Source organism: Cynara cardunculus (genome assembly GCF_001531365.2).
Source record: "Cynara cardunculus var. scolymus isolate 2C chromosome LG 13, CcrdV1, whole genome shotgun sequence".
NCBI classification, from domain to species: domain Eukaryota; kingdom Viridiplantae; phylum Streptophyta; class Magnoliopsida; order Asterales; family Asteraceae; genus Cynara; species Cynara cardunculus.
In genome coordinates this window covers 5635853-5647676 of record NC_037540.1, presented here as the reverse complement: position 1 = coordinate 5647676, position 11824 = coordinate 5635853, and the positions used below count along the sequence as shown (strand labels likewise).

Below are 11824 nucleotides of genomic sequence, written 5' to 3'. Positions count from 1 at the left end.
ATGTGTAATAGATTGGCCTCGATAAACCCTAGCTTTTTATGTAAAGGGTTAAGCCAATCGACCTTGATTCAATGGTCATTTTGTAAAAGATTGATCTATTTTCATGGTAAAAGTGGAAGATCTCATGGTAATACTTCTGGGGTTTCTTCTTTTACTGATCTTGATACAAGTTATTACTATGAGAAGCTTTCTTCTTTGAAGGAGAAACCAAAACAGGGGAGGTTGGTAAAGGGTGGATATGAGTTTAGGGGTTTAGGACCCAAGAGGAAGAAACAGTTTTTAAGTAATGTGAGTGATGATAGTGTTGATGATGTTGAAGTTATGCTTAGTTTATTGACAGATGAAGTGGGTTTGGAGGATATTGGTGTTTGTGATGGTAAGAAAAAGAAAAATGTAGTTTCCGGGGTTGCGAAAAGGGATTTGAAGTGTGATGAAGTAGTAAAAGTTAGGTCTATGGAGGAGGATGATTGGAGGCAGAGGAAGGAAAGAAGGAAGACAAAGATGCAAAATTTACCGAAAACTGCAAATCTTGATTCGAGTAAAGAAAGGTCGAACTGTTCTATAGAGAGTGGCAAAGATTTTGAGGTCAAAAGTGAAGGTTGTATTGATGAAGTTGTTGGAAATGCTGATGGGGGACATGAATGTGATAAGGAAGAAGTGAAAATATTGGAGAAGAAGGATACTGTTAAAGGGTATTATGGAGAATCGGTTGGTGTAAGCCAAGATTGGAGAAAGAAATCAGAAAAGAAGCTGAATGAAGAGTTTAGCCAACACCAATTGAATGTTTCTGAGAATATTGAGGATTCATCTAGGCAAGAACATAGTTATGAGGCTGATAGATTTACTGATGAATCAGGATCAAGAATGAAGTATAAAAGATTTGAAGAATCATCGGGAAAAGATTACAGTGTCATCGAATCAACTTCCAGCTCCCAGAAGCAATATAACGGCGCAGAAAAGAAGTTAAAAGTGATTTCAGAAGTGTCGAAAAGTAGAATGAATAGCTGGGAAGAGAATTCAACACAAGTTAGTGATGGGGTTGAAGACAGCAGAGAAGAAAAACACCAGAAAACTGATCATTTGGTCAGGCTAACAACAGAATTCAGAGAGAAATCGCAACAAATGTTAGGGATCTCAGATACCCATGTCACAAATAGTGGAAACACTTCATTTTCACATAGAAAATCTGACGTTAGTATGGAGAAACAAAAACGGCATTCAGAGACTTCAGAATTCAAAGTTTCAGATAATTGTTCGATTTCAGGGATGAAATTGGTGGAAGGAACCACAGATGAGGGAGTTTCAGAAACAGAATTAAGAAAATCTAATGAAGCTAAATTAGTTAACGAAGAGGGTGAGCAAGATAAACTAAAGACTTCAGATGATGGTTCAGAAAGCTTTCATCAAAAGGAAAATGGCGCAAGACACTCGTCTCAAGGGTCTGGACCAAAAGGGCCGTCTGATGAGATGTGGCACGTAACTGATGCATCTACTCAAGAGCCCTCAGAGACAGATGCACCAGAAAACACTTCCTGTTCTAGTGAAAATGATGGAGCCATCAAGACTAGTGGCAGGTCATTGTGGACCATTATTGGGGATGTGGTTCGATCACGTTGGCCATCTCCACGTTCTGGAAGTCGTACTCCAAACTCTGGTGGTGCAAAGGGTTCCTCATATCTGTCTGCTAGTAGTGAAGCATGGTTTTCTGGTCAGGAACCAGATGATTCTATTGATGACAATGTGAAAAACAGAAGTACAAAAGGTCAATCACGAAATTCAGGAGGGTTAGATTCACCATTACCATCATCAAACAATGATGGATCATCCAGAAACACTTCTTTACCCATAATTGAAGAATCATCTTTTCCATTATCTGCAATTCGAATGAGAAGATCTCCATCTCCTGCAATCAGGAAAACTTCACAGGCTGGTGAAACCGATACATCTGTCACAGATCAACCAGTTCCACCTGTTTTGACTGAAATATCACAAGCTGGTGAATCTAACATTAGCAAAATGGTGAATCCCAAGATTGAAGAGTTGAAAAGAAGGAAACTTGTATCTATAGATCGACTCGGATGGGAAGAGGCGTATACCCTTGAAGTTAAGCAACGAAAAAACGATGAGAAGTTTATGAGGGAAGCATTGTTGGAAGCTAAAAAAGCTTCTGATATCTGGGAGGTACCTGTTGGAGCTGTTCTTGTGCAGGGTGATAAAATCATAGCTCGCGGACATAATCTGTAAGTTTTAAGTCTTTCGGGGTTTATTTTTGTTCGCAGGTTCATGTTTTTATACAGTAAATATTGTGGTTTTAGGGTAGAAGAATTACATGACTCAACTGCTCATGCTGAGATGATTTGTATACCTGAGGCCTCAACCAACCTACGCTCGTGGAGACTTTTGGTAATCCTTACTCTTTCCCTACCAACACTACAGCAAAATCGAACTTTATAGAACCCCAAATATCTCTAAATGTTCTAATGTACCGTTTTATAGGACCAAACAATTGTATGTTACATAGTGTTACAATAAGTCAGAGAATATATTTTTGGATGTCCTAACAAGTCTTTTCTATGGGACACTTCTTGTTGCTTCTTTTTAGAGGATACTTATTTTGTAATACACTTATTTTCAAATAATGTCGTATAAGAATACAAATAGGACGTTTTATTTCCAAGGTGTCCTCAAAAACCAGTTAGATGGCCCAACGTCCTATCAACTTATTGCAACACCTTTACATAGGACGCACAATTGTTTGCTCCTATAAACTGAAGTCCTATAAAGCACTCTTTTCGTATATTTAGACATATCTGACGTCCTATAAAGCTAATTTTGTTGTGGTACAAGAATGTTTAATTTGCAATCTTTTAGGAAACTATGGCATGGATCATCACGTAAGCATCAAATCCTGAGATTACGAGGATTCTGGTACTAAGATATTGGGTTTTTCCAGTAGTCTTTGCATTAGTTTCCGTTGAAAAGATTGAATCCAACCGTTCTATTCTCGATGGTCTTTTTGCATACCCACCTCAAAAAATTATTACTTGTTGGGGTTTTCCATTCCCAGTCACTAAAATAACTAATCTTGGAAGAATATTTGATCTAAATTATCTTGCTTGTTCATATATAATGGCATATGAAACAATCCACTTACCATTTTTACTCTGATTGCACCTTATGTAACTCCTGGATTTGCTTTGCATGGCTTGCAGGATACAACTCTTTATGTAACGCTTGAACCATGCCCGATGTGTGCCGGAGCCATCCTTCAAGCCAGAATTGGTACGATCGTATGGGGAGCTCCGAATAAACTTCTAGGAGCTGATGGTAGCTGGATTAGGTATGCAAGTATTTTCAAAGAAAGTATGTTTAATATCATGATTTAGGGGCCGTTCGCTAAACTACCGGGTCCCTTTACTTATTGATGAACATGGTAATGATCGATAATCTTACCCGGTAAGAGAAACGATTTGGGCCGAGAGTCTTACCTGGTGAGGGTGACAACTCTTACCTGGTGAGGGTGACAACTCTTACCCAGTTAACGCTTACCGGATAAATTATTGCATATGATACTGTTTTAACGGATTAGAATCTTACCAGTAAGGTATGCTGGAGTCTTGACTTTTACCGATAAGCGCTTACCGTTAACGAATTAGCGGCCCCAGTTTTCATTTATGGAAGTGGCTTTTGATGCTGCACTACTATTTCATTCTCCTGCATTTGTTGTCATTAGTCAGCATCAAGGCATTGCTTTTGTCCTTTGTATTTAATGCCAAACTTGCATTCATCAAAGTTATCATTTTCATAAATTCAATACTTATTACACTTCTAACTAGTTTAAAGTACAATCTGGAGACGGGTTACAAGATTATAGAGTTAGACATTTGTTGATTGGTCATAAGTACCCGTCAACGGTGGTTGTGGTGGTGGTGGCCGGTGGTGGTTTGTGGTGATAATGAAGAATAGTAACTAGTGATATATGAATGCTGTTGGTTTTGCAGACTATTTGGTGATGGGGATGGTGGAAATGGGTCAATGCCGACAGATAAGCCGCCTGTTCCTGCGCATCCGTTCCACCCAAACATGGCGGTAAGAAGAGGGGTATTGGCGGCAGAGTGCGGCGAAGTCATGCAGCACTTTTTCCGGCTAAGGAGAAAGAAGAAAACAGAACCAGAACCAGAACCACCAGCTCCACCTTCATCTCATCATCATCATTCAAACTTCTTATCTAAAATGCATCATGCCTTCAATATCATCTTCTGTTTATAGATTGAATCTTGTTCTTAAATTTTGCACTTATTCGCATTGGCCTACATTTCAGTTTTTTCTATATGAATTATTGCCTAAAAGTACTTTGAACATTTGGCCCGCAACTTCAATTGCAGATGTGGACAGAATTCGAGATCTCAACCCTCAGATTGGCTTTTCCTGTCATGTGACCATGACATTGTATCAAAGTGTATTTTAGGTAGTTGGTTAACATCTCGAAGAGTACGATCAACGGTAGGTTTTCAAGCATTATGTCAGAAAAGAAGTAAGAACCCTTACCTTTCAAAAAAGGCCCTTGAAGAGACGAGACAAATTCCAACATGTACAGAGAAGAAATGATCCCAATGTAACCATTCTAAACTCTTAACACATCAAAAGTACAGCAATTTTCACAACGTTATTCTTTTGTAATCGTAAAAATGTAAAAAAGACGCTTGATTTATGAAAAAGAGTCTATGGAAAAAGAAAAAGATCATTTATTGGAGTTGATGGTGAAAGATGACCAATGATTTATGGTTAGATCTGAAATGTGTACCAAAATCATAAACATCATCCCTTAACTGACAAGATTGGGCTTCAAGGACACCAAATCAAGAAATAAGAGAAGATGTACCACCCACATGAAGGTCATGTAGCACCAACCCTCTTGATTGCAGATATCTTATAAAGTTCCAATTTTTTTCATCCAAAGAAAACCAACCATCCACCAAAATGTTGTGGATTACTAGTATTCTGGCTTGCCTCTGCCTTCTGGTGGTCATTTCCAATGGACAAGGGCCTGCAGCTTCACCATCAAATACACCTGCCACTGTTACCACCCCGGTCGCACCAACACAGCCACCACCAGCCACCCCGGTCGCACCAACACAGCCACCACCAGCCACCCCTCTATCCTCCCCATCCCCTAAAACCCCTCCGGTTTCTAGCCCAACGGTCCCACCACCTCAAATTCCACCACCACAACCACCAGTGAGTCCTCCTGTCGCTAGTCCAACTACTCCACCACCGTCATTGCCCTCCCCAACACCACCGCCGGTTGTTTCGCCACCTGCATTACCGCCTGCTGTGCCTCCACCAAAAGTGTCCCCAGCACCAGCAACGCCACCGCCAGCACCAACTCCTCCCCCACCAGCACCGGCTCCACCACCACCATCACCAGCTCCAGCACCAGTTACCCTTCCACCAGCCCCAACACCAGACATGAGTCCCTCACCTGCACCAGCTCCTAGACACCACAAGAGAAGAAGGCATAAGCACAAGAAACATCATGCCCCAGCACCGGCACCAGTGGCTAAGAGCCCACCGGCACCACCAACAGCCACAGACTCCGATGACACAACACCAGCACCGGCACCAACACTTGATCTGGTAATTTCCTACATATTCCCTGATAAATAAATAAATAAATAAAAAGGTCAGTTTTTAACTATCTAAGATTCCTGCAATCACTGACCTTTGCTTTCTTTGATCACAGAGTAATGGAAGAACCCTGTTCCAACAGGAAGGAAGATTTGGAACACAGGTTGGCACCGGATTTATTATCGCTGTTCTACTGGTTCTCATGAGTTAACTTCTTAAGATACTCCTTATCAAATATTGGAGATTGTTACTATCCACATTTTTCTTTATATTAATTCTCCTATTATCAAATACATTTTCCACTTTGAATTCTTTTTCAATGTATGCATAATGTTAAAACTTCAAGTATAGAATTAAATGAAATACTTGCAAATTTCGATCCAACCCATTTCAAATCATCTTGGAAATTTTATATAATTTGCACACATATAACCGAAAAGTCAAAATATCTGGGAATTCAGCAGCTGCAAGCGAAGTTTTGTTGAATCCACTTACAAGAAGAGGTTTCTTGATCTTCAAACTTCATGACAATTGCAAACTGGAAGGAATAAGTAAAACACCTAAACAGGGGATTCATTTAATTGAGTGCATACTTGAGAATTATCTTTCATCAAACAAGAAATCACAACAGGAAACATATGCTTTGATGCCATGAACAATCCCAAATCTGCAAACGAGAATATGGTTAGTAATTGAACCCACAAGTAGATGCTCGAAAACAGAAAGCCCAGAATATAAATTTATTAAAAGAATTGGGAAGGGCGGTTCTCGTCTGGCAGGCTAGTCCTCTGTATCTGAATCGGATTTAAATTTTTGCCTCTATCACAAATCAATTCATTAAGGGCCAAAATGCACACTCTCTGGCAGAGGGACAGAGCTTGGTAACAGGCTTGAATCACACTGCAGTTCAACATTCATATCGAGTAGAAGAACTACGGTTTAGTAGTCACAGATGAGGGGGCAAGAGGGACAGCGCAACAGCAAAAGGACAAGTTTAGAGGTTGGAGTTTTGTACTTTTCTTTTTCACATTTTCATCATTATAATCATACTCAAATATCAAAAGAAATCAGTCCCATTAGCCTAATCCTTATATGTATCGAGTGATAGCATTCAAAGGCTATATTAAAATTACTCATTCATTCAAAAGGAAAAGAAAAGAGATGGAGATCAGAAGCTGTAGGGTTTGAGTTTGTTCGTCAGCAGGCAATGTGAGGTAAATATTACATCATAAGTTTGTTTTATTGATTTTTATTTAATAAGCTGTTGCAAGATCTCGATTGTAAGCCTTTATTGGCGGGCAGACGGTGACCGAAAGAGTCGAAAGGCTGTGGTGGACACACCAGTGGGCCTTTAACCCTGCGTTTGCACTGTTTAATCAACAAACAAAAAATCCCCCCAGTACATTCATATTAGAACCAAGGTAGAAGCAAATGTAATAGCAGAAACATATTTAGAACATTCCTATATCGAAATTAGAAGAAATCAGTCATAAATGTTGGATTCATACTGGAAAAACACTTTATTGGCTACAAATGGGAATTTGGGTTCAGTATCCCAAATCCTTGTATTACCAAATAACAAAAACATAAATCTATTTGAATCAGATGCGTTTATCCACCGACCACTGTACAAAAACCCTGACTTGAGGTTTATTTTTTATAGCAAACCTCATACATCGAACCCATCTTGTGGCTCCAGTTTGTCGCGACCAAGGCGAAATCGCAGGTATGCGTCAAGACTGGTTAGTCTCGTGAAGAAACCGAAGCAGAAGTATAAACCAGTAGTGTCTCCGTCGTTGATGGCCTAGTTTATCGGTGCTCTTCGTGGCTTGAGATGAGAGGAAGGACGGCGGCCGGTGTCGGTGTTTGTCGAGAGTTGATCTCGGTGCCTAGAATCCGAACCAGTAGGTGGATGATGTCCTGGGATGCCTCTTGTTTATGGTATTCCTCGGCGGTTCACCGTGGTTTGATCGAAGTTTAGTCCAGTAACCAAAGCCCTTGAATAGGGTCCTCCGTCGTCGGAAGAGGGTCGCCGGTGGTCAGTCATCGTAGTTGAGCGAGGAAGGAGAGAAAAGGCTAGGGTTTCCATCGGGTTAGAGGAGTGGTCCGATTGGTTGGACCCGGGGTTTTCAAGGTATTTATAGTCGGGTTGTGGGGCGGGTTGGGCCAAAGGGAGCACCCGTGTGTTTCTGTAAAGGGGTTTTGGGGTTTGGCAGCCTCAACCCCTGAACTTAGAAGTTTATAATCAAGGCCACAAGTTAATTTCAAGGTAATTCCCAAAAGTTGAAATCTGAACCATTTGAAAATTTACCTGATTAATTTTAATAAGTTATATAATTACCGTCGGGTAATGTTATTTGTACACTTTTTCATGTCAAAATCATATCAATTTATTGTACTGCATATTGTTGATATTGTTATGGCATTCAAGTTATTCTGATGACGTGACAACTTTCATCAGCGTAAGAACACCGCTACATATGAGTTAGTAGATCCAACACTAATGGTCCCCAAAAAGGTAACTGAGTAGCAATTTGCTCAAGCTAATTACAAGCACTAATGAAACCCAATTGCCATGTTGGGTCTAATAACTAATGAAACCCAATTGATTAGTAGAAACTTGGTACCATTAGTTGATAAACAAACAACCGAAATCGAGTGATGAAATCATGTTATCTATATCACACATGATACAAATAGTAATTATCATACCTGTTCAGACTGAAAATCCTCGTATCACCAATTCAAATATGATTGTCTTAGAAATAATCCGGATATGATTAACAATTATCGCAACCAACAGTCATAAATAACAAAGTTAGTATGATTAACAATTGACAGTAATTTTTTTTTTTTTGTAATTATTAATTACTGATATTAAATACAAGATAAAATAAATAAAATGATGATTATGTTTTTTCTATGTTTTTTTGAAGAAAAATGTTGATATGTTTTATTTAACTAAAAAAGGCAAATAAAAAATAACATAAGAAATATAAGTATATTCCTCTAAAGTTTTAATTGCTACATCAAGAAACAGTCAAATATAATATTTGTGTTATAAATGACATTTATTGTAACATCTGATCTATAAGTTTTTTATTGATTAACCTAGATATACAACCCGCTATGCGAGCCGATTAATTCCAGGACGACCACCTGCTTTGCAGGTAGCCTAGAGTCACCGTATTTGAACATCTGTGGCCATAAAGGGATTTTTGTTCATTCTTGGATTTGAACCTGCGACCTCCAGACACTTTTGACATTTTGAGCCAAGCTCAAACTAATCAGACACCATCTTTGTGGTTGATCTGATATATAAGTTAAAGTTGTTATTTAAAATATATACTATATTATAAAGCATTTGACAAAAACTTTTAAAAACCATTTTTTATGCACGAAGTATTGTTTATTGATGTGTATTACTTAAAATTTAAGATTACAAGTAAATTGTGCATAAATACAACTTATTAAAGCTTCATATTTGAATTCATGTAACTAACTGCATATAAACATAATCGAATATTGGATAAACATCTCGTTTTAAATATAAAAAATCTAAAATATAATTAGGATAATCATTGAGTTCTAACAGAATACTTAGTTATTATCTATATAAAAATTATATTATTAAACCTAAATTAAATTTCTTTGTTTAGTAAATCTAAATTAAATTATAATTTAAAAAATTGAATTAAGAAAATTACACCGAAACACAAGAACTTTTAAAAAATATTAATTTGATACTGATATCGATATAATTTTTTTTTCAAAATTTTATGATATTTTCAAATTTATATTTTAAAACCACATAAAATTGTATTATATTGACATAAAAAAAATAATAAAACAAAAAACTGAAATCAAGATGTGTCTCGATACATTGCACGAGTATCCTTCTAGTATCTCTTAATATAAAAGTAATAGTTTCATTATTTAAAATCAAAAGCAAGACAAATAACTAAAAAGATGAGTACATCTACAAATAAGGAAACCATCTTCAACCATTATTTTTGCAAATTGTAAATTTATCTCCATTTTTTTATAACTTTTAACATGAAATAGGATATTATAAGTATTTTCAGTTTTTAACATCAAACAAAAAATAGTATAAATGAATTATGTTACAACAAATTCGGTGTTTTACTGTTTATAACACCCTTTTTGTGCACGCTTAATGTGTTTGTCGGAGGAGCTCGTGTAAAAGCAAGTTTGGACCATTTGGTATAAGAGTTTGCGTGTTTATTGGAGATGCTATAGAAACACATACAATAATGTGACGCCATAATAATTCTAAATAACTTTAAATATACATACATACACACACACACATATATATATATATATAGTTGGGTTCACGTGAGACCAGTCTGTTTTCGTGAAACCCATGAAACAATTTTTTTACACTTGAAACTTTACAGCAAAACGCTGTGAATTTAAAAAAGCCGAACCTCCACAGCAAAAACCTTCACAGCGTTTTGCTATGAATTTTCAAGTGTAAAAAAGTTGTTTCATGCGTCTCACGAAAACAAACCAGTCTCACGAGATTCCAAGTCTCTCTCTCTCTCTATATATATACATACACACACACACACACACATATATATATATATATATATATACTAGTTGTGTACCCGCGCAATGCGACGGGAGCCATGAATTTTAACGATGATATATGTTACATTTGGTCTTTACATATTAATACAATTTGAATAAATAAGAGTTATGGTTCCAATTACAGACTATCGATGGAAAAAATTGTATAACAATTTAAAATCCAATATATTTAAAATCCAACATATTTAAACGACTCCACAAATGTATTCGATTTACACCAAGAGCAAGAACCAAGAAACTTGAATTTAAGATAAACACTCAAAATGAATAAGTAAAACTACAAATTTGATAGATCATAAGCCATGAAAAGACCAAAAAAGATGGGTTTTAGAATGAAATTTCAACTGGTTACTCTCTTTCTTGTCCATAAACTCGGATTAAGGTTGAATTAATACATGTATATATATATATATATTTAAAAAAAAACCCAAGAACATATTAATTCAGAATATATTATACAGTGCAATTTGGACAGCCTAACCCAAAAATATATAGTATATATAAATAAATAACTATAAAAGTATAAATCGTAAATATTAAAAATATTTTTTCACAATATATATGATATATAATAATATAATTAAGTCAAAAACTATTCAATATTAGACTCATTTCGAAGTTATTAATGAGACGATTATTATGGTGTAACTTGTTAAAATAAAAATGTAAATTTTTAAAATGTTTTAATGGATATACGGTTATGTATGTTAATTTGATAAATGTTTAAAATGAAACATTTAAAAGTAAAAGACGTAAAAATTAATTAACTAATTATACAGGTATATAAAATATAAATTTAAAATTATAATTAAAAAAAATTGGTTGTGAGATGGTGAGTGTATGTGAGGAAATGAGGGGGTGAAAAAGTCAAAAAGTATAAAGGGTATCTTGGTCATTTAGTATTTTAAGACTTTTGTTAAATTTGTTTAATAAGATAGTATAGATATATGTATATTAATACGTGCAAAATGATGAAAACAAATTCTTAATATCTTTTTTTTATTAACCTGGATATCCAATCTCATATGCGAGCCGATCAATCATAGGTTGACCACCTGTTTTGCAGATAGCTCGGAGTCACCACATCTGAACCTCCGTGGTCACAAGGGGATATTTATTCCTACTTGAATTTGAACCTGAAACCTCTTGGTACTTTTAATCTTTGGATTCAAACTCAAACCAATCAGACACCACATTTATTGTTAAATTATTAATATATTTGTTCTAGCGTGAAGCGTTTTTCACGTTTTACCATATTGATTATGATTGCGCAAGAATGATGAAACGTGCACCACACAAAACTTCATGTTCGAATTGCAAGATGGATCATGATGATATGTCAACCTCACCAATTCATTATTTTGTTTTATTAAATTTTACATTTATTGCAAGAAAAAAAAATATAAATATGTTTTAAAAAATATTATACAAAACATGTCGCAAACCATCACCATTTTCCGCATAAAATTTGGTGCAAATCTATATATATATTAAAGAAGAAACCACATGTAATGATGTGGCATCTTCTCAAAACAAGAAAATGCTTTATCTTTTTTCTCATTTTTTCAAGCTTTTCCTA

At 36.0% G+C, this 11824-nt stretch overlaps 2 protein-coding genes across 2 annotated transcripts; both read left to right on the top strand.

The window, feature by feature from the left end:
- Window positions 1–4487, top strand: LOC112524347 (tRNA(adenine(34)) deaminase, chloroplastic-like). The gene is made up of 5 exons (XM_025134131.1): window positions 1–1947; window positions 2032–2240; window positions 2316–2403; window positions 3213–3340; window positions 4002–4487. Exons 1-5 carry the CDS (start codon window positions 1–3, stop codon window positions 4267–4269), a joined length of 2640 nt encoding a protein of 879 aa, XP_024989899.1. The 3' UTR covers window positions 4270–4487.
- Window positions 4488–4980: 493 nt separating this feature from the next.
- Window positions 4981–5932, top strand: LOC112526093 (lysine-rich arabinogalactan protein 19-like). Its single transcript, XM_025136482.1, has 2 exons — window positions 4981–5637; window positions 5744–5932. Exons 1-2 carry the CDS (start codon window positions 4981–4983, stop codon window positions 5837–5839), a joined length of 753 nt encoding a protein of 250 aa, XP_024992250.1. The 3' UTR covers window positions 5840–5932.
- Window positions 5933–11824: the final 5892 nt, after the last annotated feature.

Coding starts and splice junctions, on each gene's coding strand:
- LOC112524347 (XM_025134131.1), top strand. CDS start 1: ATGTGTAATAGATTGGCCTCGATAAACCCTAGCTTTTTATGTAAAGGG. Junction 1,948..2,031: donor CTGGTGAAACCGATACATCT/GTCACAGATCAA, acceptor GTGAATCCCAAG/ATTGAAGAGTTGAAAAGAAG. Junction 2,241..2,315: donor ATAGCTCGCGGACATAATCT/GTAAGTTTTAAG, acceptor TTGTGGTTTTAG/GGTAGAAGAATTACATGACT.
- LOC112526093 (XM_025136482.1), top strand. CDS start 4,981: ATGTTGTGGATTACTAGTATTCTGGCTTGCCTCTGCCTTCTGGTGGTC. Junction 5,638..5,743: donor CGGCACCAACACTTGATCTG/GTAATTTCCTAC, acceptor CTTTGATCACAG/AGTAATGGAAGAACCCTGTT.